This window comes from Fusarium subglutinans (genome assembly GCF_013396075.1).
Source record: "Fusarium subglutinans strain NRRL 66333 chromosome Unknown NRRL66333_c0000184, whole genome shotgun sequence".
NCBI lineage: Eukaryota > Fungi > Ascomycota > Sordariomycetes > Hypocreales > Nectriaceae > Fusarium > Fusarium subglutinans.
Genome location: NW_023502247.1, coordinates 23,563 through 42,715, shown reverse-complemented (window position 1 = coordinate 42,715; position 19,153 = coordinate 23,563). Strand labels below are relative to the sequence as shown.

Sequence of the window (19,153 nt, the reverse complement as noted above, 5' to 3'; positions counted from 1 at the left end):
ATCAAGACCGTTCAAGTCCGAGGTAATGATATGTAGCTCGTGATAGTAAGGGCCAGATTTGTGCCTATATTCACGGGTTCTAATCCAATCCCTCCAAAACTTGCCATGATATAAACGCCCTCGCAAACGAATACTTCCACTCTTCAGTGCACCAAACCTCAAGTCTGGTTGCACTAGCTCAATTTGCACGCTAATAACTTCGGCAGTTTCCACCAAGTCCTTTAGAAACCAGCGAACAGGGTATAAGGCGGAAACCCATGACCACGACGGCGCGATATACGGGTCCTCGGTACTGTTGCCTAACGCGGGTAGGCAACATCTCGAGGGATGTAACTCATGGAATCTATTCGATACCCACAGGAGATCTTTTAGCAATGTTCGTCTCCATAATCCTGCTAGGTAGTCGCCTGGCTCAAGGGAATTGGTTTGACAGTACGCTTCAGCCACACCTGCAAAAGCAACAGGCCTGTCTTTTAAATAGCTTAGGCGACGGCCAGAGTAATCGCCGACAAGAATTCTCCAACGATTGATTCCATAAAAGCGTTGACTCAAAGAGTAAGCCTCGGGAGTGGAATACCGGCCGTGCTTATCGAAATTGCAGTGTGATTGAGAACACTTCCATTCAACTCCATTTGTCTTGAAACTGAGGAATCTAGTCGAAAGCATGCGTTCCTGAAACGCCCAAGCACGTGTGTCTATTGGCTCTGGCCGTAGAGGGTATCCCTCCTCAATTAATTGTGCCACAGCATATCCTTTGCTTGTTCGAAGCGGTAAAGCAACACCTGGTGAGTAGGGTGTTCGAACCTCTAGAAATCCTCTGTCGGCCGATGAAGCGCATGATGCTGATATGGTAATGATGGCGTCTTGGTATATACCGGTCATCTTGGCAATCTCTTTGAACTTGTCTGTTGCATTATCCTGAAGTATACAAAGAGAATCTACCCAAAGATACTGAATATTGAGTTGACGGCAAACATGAATAGCATCCCGGATGGTTAGTGGGAGCTCGCAAAGCGCAAGATGGATTTGCCGTTCCTTGATATTTTTGTTTGTAGTTCTCCCACTCTGCTCACCTTCCCCCCAGCAATATGACAAGGCGGCCCAACTCAGATTCTTAATGGACTCGGTGTCAACGACTCGAATTGAATCATCCGTCTTGTGCCAGACGTCGATAAGACGGAGGGGAGGAAGTCCATGAGATCTGCGCTGGCATCCTTTATGATGGTTTTGGCACTCCTGCAGCATATTTCGTATGTTTAAAAAACATGAATCGTCATTTATACACGGATGTATTGCCAAATGGCGATCGCCTTTAGATAGTAAGCAATTGCCAAAACCGAGGTTAGATAACAGCGCATCGAAAACACATCACTGCAGTATGCAAAAGATGGTGTTCGCTAGACGTACCCTGTATTGGTTTTGAATCAAACCCGGGCTCGTCGTTTTCTAAACCAACGTTTTTTATTTCCATGCGGATCCGGGATTCCCAGCAATTGCTACTGTATATGAACTTCCCATTACGATCGTTTTCGACCCTCATAAAAATGAATTTGTATCCTACACCGGCCTTACGGGAGCATGCTTGGAGGAAAATGCAGCCGTTCTCACAAGCCGCTTTAACCTCTTTCGATGACACCTCTGACTTGCGGATACCCATCTGGGTTATGTCGATGATAAACGCCTGGCAATGGATACATGAATGAAGATTGTACTCCTTGGCTATGTGAGAAATAGCTTCAAAATTGAAGTCGGCCATGATTGAGACTCGGTGCGAAACGGTGGAATTAGAGATGTGTTATATGGAGTTAAGACGAGAGGCTAAAAGCCTTTGTCACAATGAAGAACTTGGCGGTGGGAAAGATAAAGTGCACAGATATGATTCTGGCAGGAAGGAGAGAAAGAGGGGTAACAAGCACATTTAAGCAAGATCCATGATGCAAGTGCTCAGACAGCCTGATTCAGATATTAGGCATAAATCAGGCATGCCTGCATCTAGGATTACACACTAACTCAAGTCAGGGAGGGGGCAAATAGGGAAGCTCCAATAGGTAAAAAGTTAAGATATAGATCAATGGTTAAAGACAATTGATTCTTTTCATATATTAAGGAATGAATTATATCCGATTCATATTTACATCCTACTAAACCTCCCTTTTAGGGTTTCTTAATATATCCTCGCAATTGGCATCGAACCTCAGATTGTAAAGCCGCATGTTCCGCATCCACTTCTCAGTTCGTTCCAGCTCCTTATCTCGGCCAAAGATCGTCTCAATGAAAGCAACACCAGCGCTTTTCTCGGCATCTTGCTTTTGTTCTCCTGTCTCTTCCCCATTTCCTCTCTCGCTCGACGCTGACGTTTCTTCAAGTCCCTTGTTCAAACTGCCTGCTTCGGTCTTGGTCTCCTGTGAAGACTTCTTGTTGTTATCTTCGGAACCGCCCTGCTTGTGAACAGCGGTTTTTTGTTTCCTTCCTTTGAGCTTGTATGCTTGTAACATAGGATACTCGCATCTCTTGAGCAGCGACACCAGTTTTTCCCATAGCCTCTCCCCTGATTCAATGAATTGCCCTACCGTGTCCCTACAGTCCACCGACCTGACCCTTCCTATTGTTTCTTCAGCCCTCTTCAATTTGTCAGCCAGCTGGATGAGTAGCAGCCACAGTTCTCCCGCCATGTCCGATACTGATGTCGAAGGCCCATGAGCGTATATAGACCAGTCGTAAATCCATTTCCCCAAGGTATTCGCGTCGAAAACGCTACTAAGCAGCATGATGGGTTCCTCGTCTGGGTCCCAGTGTTTCAAAGAATAATCAGCGGGTATTTTATGACGCTTTGCATCTGCTTCTGTCGCCTTCCTGACCTTTCCTCTATCCCATTTCGCGTGTTTCGCCTTCCCACTGGATCCTGTGTCTCGGGAGTTTGATGCCCTATGTGAGACACGTGCGGTTCGTGTAGTTGCGTACTTGCGTCGGGGATCTTTAGATTCAAGACCACCGGGCAACGCACTCTCAAAAGCATATGCGCCTGGGCCTGGAATCTTATCGTACGGATGCTCGTTGTGACCACCCCTCGCTTGGTACGACCTGCCGCTCTCAAAGGGCCTTCCGAACGCAAGTTGCGCGTCAGAAGACTGAGATTGTAGCTCCGACAATCTTTTATTCTTGACCCTTGGTGGTGACTTGATCGTATTCGAAGGTGTTTCAACGCTGCCTCCCTCGGTAGTGCTATCTAAGCCGCGACTCTTTTTCTGATCTTCCAAAACACTTTCTTGTTCTGAAGCTCCGAGCTTTCCATCTGTCTCGGAGTCTGGTGGAATTGGCCGTATAGCGAGCCGTAAGATTGGTAATATAGTCACTCGCTTAATCCCTGTTAAGTCGGCGTCGTCCGAGTCAGAACCACTATCGCGGGTATCTGTCGGTTTCCTTTTGGCGCGTAGCGATCGTCTCTTGTCCAGAGGGGCTCCCTTTCTCTTGCGAGATTTATCAAGGCCAGAGGAATGACTTCCCGGCTTCGAGTTTGGATCATGGATTCCCGAATCAGGAGCATTGGGTGCTATGGGTAGCTCTTCATCGTCAGACATGCCTGGCAGCTTTCTAAACAGTTGCTGACATGAAGGGCTAGAACTGTTTCAGCTGAGAGTTCATGAGTAGTGGAGCGTATCGGGTCGGCCTACCATTGAATCACAGTCCCTATAACTCCTTCACATATTGCTCCGCATGACGGAAACGGGCACCTCAGGGATTGTGCTTCATCTTCATCCTCCTTAACTTCAAATAGCAGACTCATGTTGATCCGAGAGCCTGGCGTGATAGCCAAGGTCCAATGAATATCTCGATCAATCTCGTCTCCTGTTTGATGATCCTGCAGGAGGAATCGATTCTGAGCCACCCGTCTGCCGCCTTTTCGACCTTTGAACTTGCCATGTAAAGATCCCTCAAAGGCGTTCCAAGAGTCCACAAAATTAAGCAGTATGATCGAATCGACCCCCAGGTAGTCTTCGAAGGTGAAATAAGGGCCCATTCGGGGAGGGCGCTCGAGACGATTTATAATGGTGTTGTGCATGGTCGATAATAAAGACAGCACAGATGTCCCAATAAATGATATGCCCGAAGCACTTCGCAATACAACACCACCTAGAGAGTTGACTGTTTGTGTGACCATATCAAGTCGCCTAGTGACGACCATACCAATGTCAATAAGGTATTGTTGCGTATTAGCCGAGTTGGTTCTGACAGCTCTCAGATCATCTTCTAGACTAGTGAATCGATCGTTAAAGTCCTTATGAAGTTTGCTCACAAGTTCTTGGGTATCGCTTTGGTCTTTCTTGCTACTATCAAAGTTGCGTTCCATCAAACGACTTGAAAGATAGGTCAGCCATGGGTCGAAGGACGAACTTTCTATAAACGACACTTACGCAAAACCATCAAACTGTAATGATTGTATTATGGATGTGTAACGATTGAGGTCCAACAAGAACTTTTCTGTCTCCTTCTTTTCGAGACTCCATTGCACTTTTCTTGCGACCTTTTTTATCCGTCTCTCAGTCGAGCCTTGACAAAGAGTTGACGTGTATTTTTGCACCTTGACTGCAATGTCCTCCAGTCTTCTCTCCGCCTCATCCACGACACTCTCGAGCGTGTTCCGGATATCCTGGAACTGGGGCGAAGGAAGATGAGTTGTTGCTTTAGCGAATTGTATTCCCAAGCCGATCCTCGACTGTCATCGAGCACTTCGATGAAATCCTTGATAAGCACACCAATGGAGATAAAGTCCCCAACGGCGCCAAACGTCACCTCCATGGCGTGGAAATGATGGCGACCCGGTGCACCTTACTCAGGGCGGTTCCTTAAGAGAATGAGGAGGAGATGGAGAAAGGGTAAGGTAAATCGAATGAGGATGTCTTGTCAGACATGGGAAACTTGCGGTACGGCCACTGTCAGCCCCGCACTCCGCCTCGAGGCTGTGTAAGACAAGATGTAGCGAATAGAACCTCTGGATTACGCGCCATCGTGGCAGGTATCCCAAGTTCGGCCTAGCATATTTAGACAAGTTTTGAATGAAACAAGAGTCATCTAAGTACTGTTATATAGAGGCATAATGAAGTACATTGATCTTCTGTAATAATAAATCCTCGCTTTTGTATTAGCAAGAATTTACTGTCATTTACAAAACCGGAGCACGTGACGTAACTGCGGGGTACAAGGATCTGAGCGAATGCCCCGCCTCTCGATGGCAGCATGAAGCCATAGAAAGGCATAATGCCACGGTCGAAGGGCAAAGGTAAGTTGAGGACCAGTGAAAATATAACTATTCACTCACTTATTGCATCCTAGGCTGCTCGATTTGCTCGAAGCGTAGAATCATCTGCGATCTTGGTCAACCAAGCTGCCAGAAATGTCTTGGCCGGGGATTTACCTGTCCTGGGTACGCTCCGAGACTCCGATGGGTTCAGGGCGTGGCTCTTCGTGGCCATCTTCGAGGTGTCCAATTCCCTATACCTGGATCTACTGCATCCACCTCTTCGCCAAGTCTTGACAGCAACACTCAGCAACTCTTGGACTACTATGACAAGAATATCGCCGGGCTAATGGTCTGGATCGATTCAGAAAAGAACTATTACCGTAAGAAGGTTCTACCTTTGGCTCAGACGAATGAGGCAGTGCGTCTCGCGATATGCGCAGTCTCAGCCCAGCATGCAGCAAGAGACTTTACACCATCAAGTGTTTATGAGAAAGACAGAGATCATGTCTTGTCAATGATCATGCGTGGTGTTGACGACATGACCGCCCATCCCCAGCTTACAGTGACTGCCGATACAGCAGAATGGATGCTGTCGTCGATGATGGTCCTGTCATCCTACGAGCTAGCTCATACTGGCGGTGCAGATGCCGCTGATTTCCATCGCAAAGCAGCTCGTGCCCTCGTCAACACTTTATCCACGCTTGACTTTCCTAAAAGTAGCCTTTTCGGCTTCTTGCAGAACCAGCTTTCCATGTACGATATTTTTGCATGTACTACTATCCTCGATGCGACAGATGTACAAGATGCGATTAGACCAGTTGAGTATCGGGATGACAAGTCATTCTCTGCGTTTCTACTCCTTCTTCATGATGTGACGCTCATATCCCGAGGGGGCTCAGCTCAGGACTCAACTCGGAATTGGAGGGGTGAGTTTGTTCAGGCGCGAGGGGAAACGTTGATGGAAGTTGGCAGCAGCGGGGTATGCTCAACTGCTGATCGTGGAGACTTTATACGTCTAGTTGACACCTACCATAATGCTGCTCTGTTATACACTACACGATGCCTTGGTCATCAATATGGCCCGGAAGAGACCGTCAGCCTGGACGAATTGTTTCGACTACTGACTAGTATGGAGAATCTACATGGGTCGATTCATAACCTCGCATGGCCAATCTTCATTGCCGGGACGGAATGCTACGGAGATGACGATAGGCGAGTCATAATAAAGGATCTCTACCAGAGCTTATCTGATGTCACGGGATTTAAGCACCATGGGGATGTTCTTACCTTTCTCGAGAGTTTCTGGTCCAGCGGAGATACAGACTGGCGCATACTAGCAAAGCAATGGGAAAGTCTTGGTAGAAGAATCCTAGCAGTTTGAGGAACAAACTATCTACTTCTTGACAGTCTCTTCGTCCTCGATTCCAAAGATGACCTTCATCGGATCCCGATATTTGTAGAAGCCTAAGGCCGGTGGACAAATGCCATACCCTAATAATCTGAGCATCTTCGGGGGAAGATTCCGGCCTTTTGCAACCTCTGGGGGGATGCTTAGGAACTGGTTTTCTTCCTGCCTCAGGGTTCCCTTGCACATGAAGATGCCGATAGTTTCTCGAGCGTCATCCCTTTCCATGTTAGCTTGCATGATACTAACAAAGGTACAATAAACATACTTGGTGGTGTTGGCTCCGCCTGCATGATAGACGTTGCCCAGGAAGAGCATAGCATCCCCAATTTCCAGTTCTCCAGGGATTGCCTCCTCATCTAGTGGACATCGATCAGGACCCCAAAGATGGCTCTTTGGGATGACAATAGTCGCGCCATTCTCCTTCGTTGTCTTAGTCAAAGCCTAGTGACGTTAGATAATTCAGCCGTTCATGGAAAAGAGGATGGACCTGCCGTTACACAACCGAGCATGACGGGCATGTCGCAGTTCCTAGGATGATAATCTGAGTCATCTCTATGAAGAGCCTGTTGCTTCCCACCGGGCTCAACGCGAAATCCAACAGCACTAGCAATATACGGCTTTCCAAAGACTGTCAACTGTTCTTGACCTTCCCAGTACGTGTACTTACTACCCAGGACTCTTTCTGCAACGGATTGGAAGAGAGGGTTTATGGCTAGTTCGACACATGCGTCTGAGGTAGCAAAGAAACCGGTTGCTCGCTTGGTGGTAGGAGGAAAGAAGCCAGAGTCATCTTTGACGTCTGAGTCAAAAAGTGGTTTCAGGTCACTTCTTATCTGTTCGCATAGAGACTTGGACGCTATGCCTTTGACAATCAATGCACCATCTTTCTCAAGGGCGTTGATAATCGCGTTTGCAGTTGTCCCGGGGTCATTGGCGTACAATGTGGAGATTGCGGTTCCAGCCTCTGTGGGATAGGTTGAGGAAGAGCACATGTTTGCGGCCAGTGAAAAATTGATAGACGAGGGTCAATGATTTACGATTGGGAGAAAGATTTCAAGAATTGCGGTTGCAAGTGATATGCCTTTTAATACTTACTTGTAGTCTAGTTGCTAAGCTTAGGCTTTCTCACATGAGTAGCCTAATTGAGAAGTTGAAACGAGATGTCTCTTAATAATTTCCTAGAGGGGTATAGTTTCAGCTTTATATGGGACTTCCCATCACAACATCTAAAAAGGAAACATGGAACAGTTAACCTATAGTAGTAAGAGTAGCAATTAGATTCGATTGATGCCTAAAGCTTATGACGTAGATTCCTTCTTTACTTTTTTAGTAGTGCTTTATGTACTCTAAATCTTTGAATAGGTTTAATTAAGTACTTTGTGACCGACCCTCGAGCTACCTATTCAGATTTAACCCTAATATACTATTGGGCTCTTAAATAGTCTCGCCACGAGGCCCTGGATCGCTGTCCCCGATGTTGTTTCAATCTTTTAGATAACGACAACCAGATATCGCTTCTAATGCTTGCCAATCATAAACATGATCTCCATTATGGGAGAGGAGAACTTACACGCTTGCTGCTTTTATCACTAAGCGACTTTAACAGCTAAACAAGTGTCTGTTCTTGGCCGCCTAAGCGCTTGAGGCTAACCACAAAAACAAAGATCAGTGGTATTAACTTGTTAAAAGTCCGCAGCGTAAGTCCTTTCTAATGAGACTAGCCAAATTGAAGAAAGCGGCACGATCAAAGCTTAGAGCCCTTTTCTATTTGTTCTCTTACAACTGGCAGAGCTTGTGTCCTGTCGTTTTGAAGGTGCAAGAGTCAGTCGGACCAATTGTTACAGTTGTATAGAAAGGCTGCAAGCATCGGAGTGGTTTGGCTATTAGACATAATTTTCCGACTTAATTCTCTTAGTTATTTGTCAGATGTGTATTTTTAGAGAAAGCATATGACAAAGACTTGCGAAAGGCTTTAGGCTTGAACGTGGTTCTGTGGTGATTTGACCACAGTGGTGGTTGCCAAAATGAGGATTGGTGTCAAGATACAAGTGTGCCCTTGGAAGATATTACATTTTGAACTTGGCATTCACCCCAAGTGCTCCCCGGATGAATCCAACAAAATGAAAGCCAAATTGCCGCTGCACCCCAAGAGTGCAGCTTATATTCTGCACTACAGCTCATTTCAGACTCATCCCAAACAAAACTTCAATCTATTTTCTACCACCGCATACTTCTATACCTCCCAGGATTACACCTATTTTGGTTCTTCTAATTGCAGGCTCATTCGCCCTCACGTTTTGCCTTGATGGCAACCTTCATGGCAAATTTTATTAGTGTCAAATGGGTTCGTCACTTTCGGAACCGTGATCGCCTAGAGAAAGAGAGATTGGAGTCCGTCGCGGCTTGTGAACATCCCTCATATTCTTCCAAACGTCGCTCAAAGCTAGAGGACGGAGACAACTATCGCCCAAAGCGCATAGAACCTTTCCCACGAGTACCCGCGCCGCCGGCAGGCAGTCGTCCTTCTCTCGTGTGACACTCGTGTCTGAAGGCAAAGCTGTTTATGTACGCCTGGTAAAGGTGGAAGAAACGTGCACTCACATCGAACAAGGCCTATCCAAAAACAGTAAAAGAAACCCAGATCTCAACAACGAGCATGAGCAGTGGGAGGCCCTCCATGCTATCCACCGTATGCTCTTGCGCGAACGTCAGGAGCTCCCTATCGCTTTCTCCTCACTCAGTCCGCAACTGCGCCACTTCAGAAGGATTGCGCATGATCACTCCCTCCAGTCACGGAGTCTGCGGCGGTTCAGCGACTGTCTACTTCCTCTCCTGAAGCGCGAGCAAGACTTAGAATCAGCAAGGCAATGGCTGGAGATCATGAAATTATCTTCTTCACTCATCGAAATACTTGGGAACAATGACTTACTCTTCACTCACGAAGAAATGGCCCTTATGGAAACGGTCGAAGAGAGTGAAGCCATATTGGGTAGATTGAAAATATGGTTTAGGCGCAAATACGAGGACCTCGGCCGGAAGAAAGATGTGACGAAGGAGCAAGGTCTTGCTGAGCCCATCTTTGAGTTTCCCAACAATATCAGACACACATGTACAACAATGCCGTGGACAATTTTCCCATCACTATTGGTACTCTGGGGTGTCTGTTGGATGTTCATCATCGGCTCTAGCCAACCCGACCACGAATGGCACAATGCTGTTGACCCCATGATCTCGCCCGTACCGGCCGCTTATGACTTTTACACCGACTTCCATGGTATCGGAATTGGGGGTAATGTCATCCCTGATCTTATCTTGTGGAAGCTTATCTAACTTATAACAGAGGAACTTCAAGGCTCGGTTGCAGATGACTTCGACAATAGAGAACATCTCAGTCAGGATACCCTGGAAGAGTTCTGGCCGGGAGACGCTCAGTTGATGAATGACCTGATTCACCCCTTCGCTTTTGCCCAGAACACCCCTTCAGATCCAAACTTTCTGATTTCGCTCAAGACGTCCAGTGGTGATTCGGAAAGCTTGGAAGTGGCGGCGCAAGATACGGCCGAAGTTTTACCAGTGACCAACATGAAAGACCCAACTCATACGGTGTGCATCAGTGCCGACAATAGCAGGGAGAGGAATGCCACTGGTAGTGCCGACAGTAGCGGCTATGGTCAGCGAACGAGTAACTCGGATGAGTGAGTACAATACTCACATGATAAGGGGATATGTTCTAAACAGATGCTGTAGGTCGGAAGAAACAAAAGGTCGTTTTGTGTGTCCAGACTGCCAACAGACATTTGGAAGGCCATTTACCTTAAGCCGACATCGAACAGAGAAACACAAAGATGCATCGAGCTTGGAGGAATCATTGCTATGTCCCAATACTGGCTGCAACAGGTCCAATGGAAAGCCTTTCAAGCGTAGGTTCCATTTGAATAGACATCTTGAGAGCTGTAAGCACAGCCAAGAAGACCTTAGACGAGCCGACGATCAATCTTGTCCAAGGTCACTATCAACATCAACTTCAGTCTCACCTAGCATTCAGCATGGCCAAGACGTCGGACCAGATGAAGCTATCAGAGCCAATGTCACGAAGAAGAGACCAAGGGCTGGGGATGATGAAGGGTCAAATGACGAATATCTCCTTGCAGAGATGGTGAAAAAGTATAAAGAGATGGAAAAAGAGATCAAAGAGAAGCAGGATAACTTGTAGGCACTCGGGAAGACTATCCAAATGTTGAAAGGCTCTTTGAGGAATTCGTAGTCAACTATGTACACGGTAACCACGTAGTGGGGAAGCTTTAAATAGGGGGGGACTTCAAGGATGCTACAACTGTGATGGAGCATTATACCAGATTTAATAACAGCTCACTGATAAACACATGCAAAGTCTCCGAGGTATCCTCATTCCCAAGTCATGAAAAACGATCAGATAACGCTAGTTCATCTTGGTAATGGTGGTCTTGAGAATGCCTACTGCCTGATCTACTCTAAAGCAAAAGTCAAGCTAAGTACTTCATCGCCGACTCTTGACCTTCCCATCCTTATCTAGACCCAACGCACTATTGAGATCTTTAATAATCTCCTCAGGAGTATCCCAATCATCTTTCACAAGCTCTGCTTCAATATTTCTCAACATCCTTTTACCTCGCGATGACTTCCTACACTTCGCTTTGTCTTCGTCGCTCAATCCATCAAGAAGCCTTTGCAGACTATGAGCCGAGGGATCCTTCCCTTCAGGAACTGTCTCAGAGGTCTCAGGGAACTTCAGATCCGTAAAGAGTGCCTGGGCGTGCTTGAATATGTACGTTGGGACAGCCGAGCATAGAAAAGGAATGAAATAAGCCGTGAGTCTCAACCATGTATCGTCAATGGGCCATAGGCTTGTCCATTTGATCTCCGCTTTCACTAGTAAGCCGTAAGTCCAGGGGTATTCCTTCTCAAGTTGCGCTGCGATTCGCAGCCCTTGATTGGACATTTGGAAGAAATGAGAGTATGTATCTTTTGTCGTCCAAAAGGTCAAGTTGCTTGCTGTCAGAGCACGCATCTGCTCAAAGTAGCTGGGGAATACGCCAGGGATGGGCATTTCTCGCAGGGGTAGCTCGAATACTCGGACGGATACTAGTTCATGATCTGGCAACTCCTCGTAGTACTGGGATTCCGTCGTGTTGCTGATGGAAAAGTGCAATAGCGCTGGTGCTGTGACGCGCCATGACGCGCACAGAAAGCTCTTATGACAGGATACGTAATGGAAATTCGACCGTCCCAGCGCCTCATGCGTGTCTCGATACGCGAGAAGCTTGACAAATGTTTGGTCCCAAGGATCGTGAAGCATAGGGCCATCAGGCTGTCTCCATGGCTCCATTTGCGCTGATAGATAAACCCAATGCTGCCATGGCTCCTCATCATAGGGAGGCGTTATTCGATACAGGCTGTCTAGATTTGCCATATTTTCAACATTCTGACTACTCCAATCGCTGGGTCTTGTCAATCCGAGTTGAGAAGTCCAGTCGAGTGGGCTCTGAATCTGCGGTATCTCATACACAGGACTTAACCCATCAAGAAAGCTATATCCTGATGCGTCGCTGACAAACTTGAGCGTCTTGATATCAATGAGGTTTGTGATAAGGAGACGAGCAATCTCATTTAGGGTTCCTGTGTACCAGTGGACGAACATAGCGCCTTGGATGAGTCCGGATAATGCCGTGAGGCCATAGAATGGAAGCATCATCCACAGCACTATCTTGCATAGTAATTTGAACATTACCCAAACACACCATATATAATGGGCGATGGAACGAAAGGCATTCATATTGAGCATGAATAAAGGTGAAAAAGAAGACCACAAAGGTGAAGGGGACAAATAGAGAGTTGGATGGAGCAAAATCTCCTTTTAAACCAATTTCACCAGGCTTTACGGCTGTTGGTTCTGTTGTATGTTGTCGGATGCTGCCTAGAATATCGCCGAGTTCTCCGCAAAGTGGATAGTTGATGAAGCCTTTTGGGCAACGGTAGCGATAAATTAATTTTATTTTTGGTTGTTGGTCGTGAAATCAGGCCACGAAATGACTAATGCCAAGGCGCTATATCCCGATTGTATGTAGAGATTTCAATTGTTTTTAAGATAAAAATAGGTAATTTATTGTAAGGAGGGAGAAATAGGTCCAACAGCTTTTAATTTTTACCGAAGTGCAAGGAAAAATCGTCTAACGAAAGCAAACCTCACCTCTTGGCAGCCTTGTGATTGGACAAAAGACTACCTCTATAGCCTAATAGCCCTATGACACACCCGTCCGTATATCCACCCCGTATTCCTCCTCCCAAGCTAGCTCCTATGTCCTTCGTAACCAATACAGCAAACATAATGACCTCTCCGACACCCATCTGTCCAAACAAAGACCTATTCAGCCAGCCGCTGGGCCAAGGGAATGCCACCCAGCTATTGATAATCTGATAGGCATAGAGCTAGGGCACTACAACTCGGGCCAGGATTAAACAATCCTCCATTCAACCTTAACCGCAGCTCTAGACATTGAAGATCTCGCCCTATTGATGACGGCAGCAGGAATAGTTCCAAATGCATTGAGCAGTTCATGCACCTCGTCGGTGTTAAGAGTGACCTGGGTTGACCCAACATATGCTCGCACTTCAATATTTTGGCCAGGTGGTGGTCTGTAGCCCGGAACCACGCCGATAGTGAAGAAACACGAGCCATCTGACTTGTTCCAAATGCTTGCATTCGTCACTCGTCCCGTGGAGGTAGCGTCATGGACGATAGGATCATTGGCAGCGGGAATGTCCACCAAGAAGGAATTCCAGCCAGAAACACCAAAACCTAAGCAGCCGAATCCAGTGCGACAAACGGTTTGCCGAGACTGAAGTGAGCCCTTTTCTCCAAGGGGCGAGGCTAAGCCAAAGGCAAAAAGTAGCCAGAAGACTGCCAGAAGTTGGCGGAGTTGAAAAGACGGCATGGTGATGAGATGTGTTACAGGCAGAACACGCTGTAGGGATATAGATAAATTGGATTTATGTAGCAAAAGAAAAGAGAGGGGATGTAGTTAACTTAAGAATTAGAAGACTTGATGAGTCGCAGCATTGAAGAGGGAGATCAAGTCCTTATATAGAGTAATTGGTTATACTGGTTGTAGCTCTCGGAACACTCGGCATTCAGCTCGTAATGATAATATAGAGAGGGCGGTAATCAAGGGGACAAAGAAAGGTTAATGTGTTATTTTCACCGAGTCGTCTAGATAGTTCTATCTCACTGAATGGCGAGAAAGTTAATGACTTCAAATCAATTAACTGCCGTTTATATATAAGGTTAAGCTAAGCTTTCGGCTGCAAAAGTTCTATCCGAGCTCATTGTCGTATCCTGGGTGGCATCATCATGGCAAACTCAAATCCTTATAGTAGCGTGTCTCACCAGGAAACACTATTATCAAGCGGGCCAATAGTAACATTCTTATCCCTGTACTCTACGAATTATACGAACGCTTTGTCCGAAGGATCATGCAGGATCGGGCCGACACGTTATCTCCAAGGCTCTTGCTGCGCCGGCAGAGAGATCTAGTAATGCCACTGCTATGTCTTGGAATAACGGCTCGTTGTGGGGTATAAACTGCTCAGAGTTGCCAGCGCTTCCACATCCGCTGATTCAGAACCTGCAGGTCTTTTGACTCCCAGTTGCATAGTTCATTTGAGAGGGTCCTCAATTTGTATGTGAAACACAATTTTATTCATGCTGTTGGTTGTCAAGTCAGGCCACAGATTGGCTAATGCCGAGACCCTGTCTTCAAAACAAGAGAATGCAATGGAATTGCGAGTAATTAGGAACTTCAATAGGCGCGGTGAGGGACATTCTTATCTTCATTGATTAACTACTCTGGTAGCTATCTCACGCGGGCTGGCCTCCCGGGGATAATCAACAGAGCCATCATATCTAAGACAGGTTGGGAAGCTTAAAGACACTGTCGGTGACCCAGTTATCACCACCAAGATATCCAGCGCTCATGACATACAGCCAATCAGGGTTATCCATGACCATAGCCTGTCGGGAATAAGCACCAGGCTGGGGAATGTCATAGTAAACCCAAGAGCCCGCAGCGCCAAGGTTAGTGTTAATGTAAATGCCGTTATCGCTGTTGGCAGTAACAATCAGAGATCCACTAGATCCTCCGGAAGGGGACCAGGTAAGATAAGGCGAAGAGCTAGGCGCACGGCTACCAGCGGTGAGAATCTGATTGGACGCACTGTCGAAGGTGAGAGGAGAGTCGGAGATACGGTAGTAAACAGGGAAAGCAGCGTTATTAGGCGAAGCTCCGCCGCCGTACTCAAAGGTCATCATCCACTTTCCGTTAGGAAGCTTAGCAACGGTTGTCATGCCGGGGCGTTGAGAGTAAGCAGTTCCGCGGACGTCGTTGACGACAGCATCCCAGGTGACACCATCGCTGGAAGTCTGATGCACCAACTTCTGGCCGTACGAGGGATCACGCTGATCGGAGTAGTAGCACACGAGCTTGTTGTTGTACACCATCAGGAAGGGCTCCCAAACAGGAGTTTCGCCATTGTTGGGAACGGCCTTTCCTCCGGTAGCGATGTTGGAAATGTACTTCCAGGTCTTGCCGCTGTCAGTTGAAGCGTAGAGGTCGATCTTGGTCTTGCTGAGATCGGTAGGGATACTATTTCCAGCAAGGAGGATAGTGCCCTTGGCGAGATTGCCGATGGCCTGGGGCAAGACGTATAGGAAAGGCTGGTAGCGAAGACCCCAGCCGTTCTTGGTATCAGTCACATTGGACAAAGGCGCCCAGGTTGAGCCCTTATCTTTGCTCTGGTAGATGGGGAAGTACACCTTTGGTGGTTCAGGACTATAGTTCTCCCTGTTCTACGTTAGTAAGCACGATGCCGGATGGTCCGGATGACTGACCAAGTAGCTAGGATAGTTCCATCAGCAAGTTGGACATTTCGCCCGTACAATGTCTTGGGAGTGTTGTAGTTGGAGGGAGGCTTGTAGATGGTCTGGAACGTCACGGCATGATCCGCGACGGCCCGTTCCTCAATGGCTCTGCATGATGCAGGGCTGAGGAGAGCCAAGCATGATAATAACAGGGAAGCCTTGCTGCCAAGCATGATGAAAGAGAATGGTGTGAAATGTATGGATGAAGTGATGGACTGAACATCAAAAAGACGGACGAATGTCTGTTTAAATATCTTGGCATCATGACAACGTAACCCTGGCCGATTTGATGTTACATTTCCAAAAGAGCTCTAAACTCTAAGCTATTCCTGGGTCACCGTTCAGCCCAACCTGAACAAGAAAGCTAGTTTCTGGGCCTTCATCTTGACGCGCCAATTAACTTCTCAGAACCTCGTCCGATTCACCTAAATAGTCATGTTCCTGGGTCATAATGTAGCGCACCAATTGTCAGCCCGCGCAAGAGTCTTTCCCCGCGTCATGTGCCGGCGGAAGCTCCACGCGCTAGGCTCTAGGTCCGGGGCGCTCCCCTTACATTGACTAGCGAGGTTCGGTCTGATTGGAGCGCGTCGCAAGGTTCTGGAGAATCTGGGGTCCCCGGGTCTCGTGAATCCGGACTTCGGCAGCTGTTGTTTTGTTTTGATGGCTAGCCAATCATATTGGCATGTGAACATCACGATAGCCTCGGTCGGTTGGACCACGTTCGGGACAATTCATGGCTGACTTATGTCTATGTCGAGGCTCATATCAATCAGCCACATAAGTAGCAATCAATCGTGCGGGGCGGATACCCTAGATTGAGCTTGTGTAGCTAATAAGACTCCATTAAAAGTAGGAATTAAAGCTCTTTTTCCTTTCCATAAAGAAGAATTTGTGTACATTATTGATTGGCTGCGACAAGTGTTCTTTGCCTATGCGGTTGAAGCCTTTCTCATCGTTTATCACTCTTATTATTCCTGTTTCGACGACTGCGACTGACTGGCTGAGCGAAAAGGGTTTTAGTAATGTATCGCCAAATCAGACAAGCACTAGCCCTCGATGGCGATATGATGAAAGATCTCTCTTCTTTGAACTAGAATCGCGAACGGGGTTCAACAACGCAGCTATCCTGTCGTGCAAATTTGGAGGTATTGGCCTTGAATAAACGACATTTGAGACCTATGTCAAAACACAAATACGCTCTCCATCCATGGGATCCGAAAGCAGGTCACTTTGCATCTTGATGTCAAGCTCACAATCTCATGACAGAATTGGTTGAGGACTAGAGAGGCTATCATAATAACCAGGAAGGTTCCATGAAAGGATAGGTTATTTATCCGACTATCCCTAGCATCAAACCCCTGCATACCACCAGTTCTGAGCGTAATTGCAGGTAGGCATACCTCACGTCCTAGAAACACAGCTTACGAATACAAAAGACACAGAGATGAGAGCGCTAATTGCTGGAGGGTTTTAAGTATGGCGAACTATATCCATGTGCTTAAAAGCTGTACAAAGCATTCCCAGTTGCGATATTCACTAGCCCCATCCAGCCTGTGAGTCGTATTGGCCTTACCTCGTTTACAGAACGTATCTGAAATGCGGGTTCTGTTTTGGTTAGATTAATCATTCATGAGTTATAGCTTTTGGCGTACTTACGTTGAAGTCAGTCACATCAGCGCTGGTATCTTCTGGTGCCTGGATAGACTCGGCCGCGGCCTGATCACGCTTCCTGTTCCTCAGGATCAGGAGGTATCGCAACATGCCAGCCAACACCACCTGGGCCACACCACAAGCTAGCATGACAATAACACCAGTCTGGTAGACGGGCGCCTCACGGGCAAGAAATGCATGTGGACCAATAACATTTCCAGCACAGTAAGCAGCAAATACCACTGCCGTACCAGTAACACGCTTTGTGTAACCTCCAAGATTAGAAGACGGCATTTGAAGGGCCAGCACAAGTGAAGTCACATATGCTGTGACCATATAGTATCCAAAGAGCAAGCCAATTTTCTGGGTCTTGCGGTCAAGCTTCCAGATCAAACAAAGGCCAAGAATTGTCGGGATGTTATAGACAGCCATAATGACAGTTCGCATATTCCGGTACCTTGATGCTAGCCAAGTACCAGAAAGGATCCAGAAGACTTGGAAAGCACCTTGTGGAATGCCTAAAACGACGCTGAGAAGGGCGTTGTCCACCAGACCCTTGATAATCAAAGAGCCGAAATTGCCAATACCTCCGTTGATGACCTCGTTGACCAAGACGAAGATGAACAGAAGCCAGATTTGAGGGTCCATCAGACACTCCCAGACCTGACTCCACTTGATAGTGCGATTCAGCACACCAGTCTTTGCTAGCCTGGCGCGACCGATAAGCAAAGCTTTTTCCTCCAGGCTGAAGCCCTTGGCCCGCAGGATATTATCGGGCAGTCTCCAAAGCACAACACCTCCAAAGAGTACTGTGATGCCACCACAAATAATGAAAATGGCCTTCCAGACCTCGAAACCTTGGATCTGACCAATGGCAAAGCTGAGAAGTCCACCAAGCATGAGGCCGATGCCGTTGCAACTATAAAAGACACCAGCGCGGAAAGGCTGCTCTTCACGGGTATACCACATGCCCACGATCATCATAAAAACTGGAGTAATAGGAGCTTCGAATGTGCCAAGGAAGAATCTGCATACTGCGAGGCCGGCGAAGTTACTGCTAGCAGCAGTGATCATCAGTATGCTTCCCCAAGCGAGGATGCAACCAGCAACGACCTTGCCCATGAGCGTCTTCTGTGCAAGGAAAGACCATGGGTATTCAGCAACTAGATAGGCAAAGTAGAAGATGCTGCCAAACCAGCTGTACTGCTCAAGAGTAGTGCCGGTATTCTCAAGGAGGTCGAATACAGCGCTGTAGGAGAGAGCTTGTTTATCGATGAACTGGAGGACGTAGGTGCCGGCCATCAATGGCAAAAGCAGCATATCGACTTTCTTCACCAGCCGCTTGTTCTTTTCTTTGTCTGATACGAGCTCGTTGAGATACTCGGTTGTGAATCCATGTTGCTGGAGGAATAGCTCGGACTCATCAGTACTGGAATTTTCACCAGCAGTGATGCTCCCGCCGCCATTCTCTTCCTTGCCCATAATACTAGGGACGGGAGATAGGTTGATACCAGCTTCTACTGGCTTTGAGGTCTTTTCGGCCATAGCTGGAGGAAAGATATGTCTGAAGGTTGACGTAAGTATAAAAAATGCCGCCCGAGGCAGGTGTTGGTCTGGGAGGATGGGGCTGTAGCTTGGCGAGGTCGACGGTGAGAGCTCCAAAAGGATGCTTTATATCTAAGTTGTGAAGGCCTGGTGTTCTCAAGGCGGAAACGACATTTTGATGATTCCGAGATAACCTGGGGTAATCGTACACTCACCAGGCGGGAACAAGACCAACGAACGCCCTTATCTCAATCCAGTGATGTCCAGGTCCAGATTGTGTGAGTGGATATCCATGCCCAACTTGTAACGATGATTGGGTGGAGAATGCTGGCCGAACTACTAAAGAGGCATGTCCAAC

The 19,153-nt window shown here is 47.2% G+C and overlaps 8 protein-coding genes across 8 annotated transcripts; 2 read left to right on the top strand and 6 right to left on the bottom strand.

Moving 5' to 3' along the window:
• Positions 1-2,141: 2,141 nt before the first annotated feature.
• On the bottom strand, positions 2,142-4,797 carry FSUBG_10533 (vegetative cell wall gp1; the record flags this gene model as incomplete). The annotated part of the gene is made up of 4 exons (XM_036675120.1): positions 2,142-3,615; positions 3,672-4,355; positions 4,413-4,680; positions 4,755-4,797. The coding sequence occupies 4 exons, from the start codon at positions 4,795-4,797 to the stop codon at positions 2,142-2,144; spliced, it is 2,469 nt and encodes an 822-aa protein (XP_036533975.1).
• A 459-nt stretch (positions 4,798-5,256) lies between these two features.
• FSUBG_10532 (uncharacterized protein) lies at positions 5,257-6,620 on the top strand (the record flags this gene model as incomplete). Its single annotated transcript, XM_036675119.1, has 2 exons — positions 5,257-5,278; positions 5,332-6,620. 2 exons carry the CDS (start codon positions 5,257-5,259, stop codon positions 6,618-6,620), a joined length of 1,311 nt encoding a protein of 436 aa, XP_036533974.1.
• Positions 6,621-6,632: 12 nt separating this feature from the next.
• Positions 6,633-7,639, bottom strand: FSUBG_10531 (phytanoyl dioxygenase; the record flags this gene model as incomplete). Its single annotated transcript, XM_036675118.1, has 2 exons — positions 6,633-7,088; positions 7,145-7,639. 2 exons carry the CDS (start codon positions 7,637-7,639, stop codon positions 6,633-6,635), a joined length of 951 nt encoding a protein of 316 aa, XP_036533973.1.
• Positions 7,640-9,527: 1,888 nt separating this feature from the next.
• On the top strand, positions 9,528-10,860 carry FSUBG_10530 (uncharacterized protein; the record flags this gene model as incomplete). Its single annotated transcript, XM_036675117.1, has 4 exons — positions 9,528-9,936; positions 9,988-10,342; positions 10,545-10,567; positions 10,676-10,860. 4 exons carry the CDS (start codon positions 9,528-9,530, stop codon positions 10,858-10,860), a joined length of 972 nt encoding a protein of 323 aa, XP_036533972.1.
• Positions 10,861-11,163: 303 nt separating this feature from the next.
• FSUBG_10529 (uncharacterized protein) lies at positions 11,164-12,459 on the bottom strand (the record flags this gene model as incomplete). The annotated part of the gene is made up of 1 exon (XM_036675115.1): positions 11,164-12,459. The coding sequence occupies one exon, from the start codon at positions 12,457-12,459 to the stop codon at positions 11,164-11,166; it is 1,296 nt and encodes a 431-aa protein (XP_036533971.1).
• A 679-nt stretch (positions 12,460-13,138) lies between these two features.
• Positions 13,139-13,618, bottom strand: FSUBG_10528 (uncharacterized protein; the record flags this gene model as incomplete). Its single annotated transcript, XM_036675114.1, has 1 exon — positions 13,139-13,618. The coding sequence occupies one exon, from the start codon at positions 13,616-13,618 to the stop codon at positions 13,139-13,141; it is 480 nt and encodes a 159-aa protein (XP_036533970.1).
• A 968-nt stretch (positions 13,619-14,586) lies between these two features.
• FSUBG_10527 (BNR Asp-box repeat domain protein) lies at positions 14,587-15,773 on the bottom strand (the record flags this gene model as incomplete). The annotated part of the gene is made up of 2 exons (XM_036675113.1): positions 14,587-15,523; positions 15,571-15,773. 2 exons carry the CDS (start codon positions 15,771-15,773, stop codon positions 14,587-14,589), a joined length of 1,140 nt encoding a protein of 379 aa, XP_036533969.1.
• A 1,405-nt stretch (positions 15,774-17,178) lies between these two features.
• On the bottom strand, positions 17,179-18,795 carry FSUBG_10526 (major facilitator superfamily transporter; the record flags this gene model as incomplete). The annotated part of the gene is made up of 2 exons (XM_036675112.1): positions 17,179-17,205; positions 17,257-18,795. 2 exons carry the CDS (start codon positions 18,793-18,795, stop codon positions 17,179-17,181), a joined length of 1,566 nt encoding a protein of 521 aa, XP_036533968.1.
• Positions 18,796-19,153: the final 358 nt, after the last annotated feature.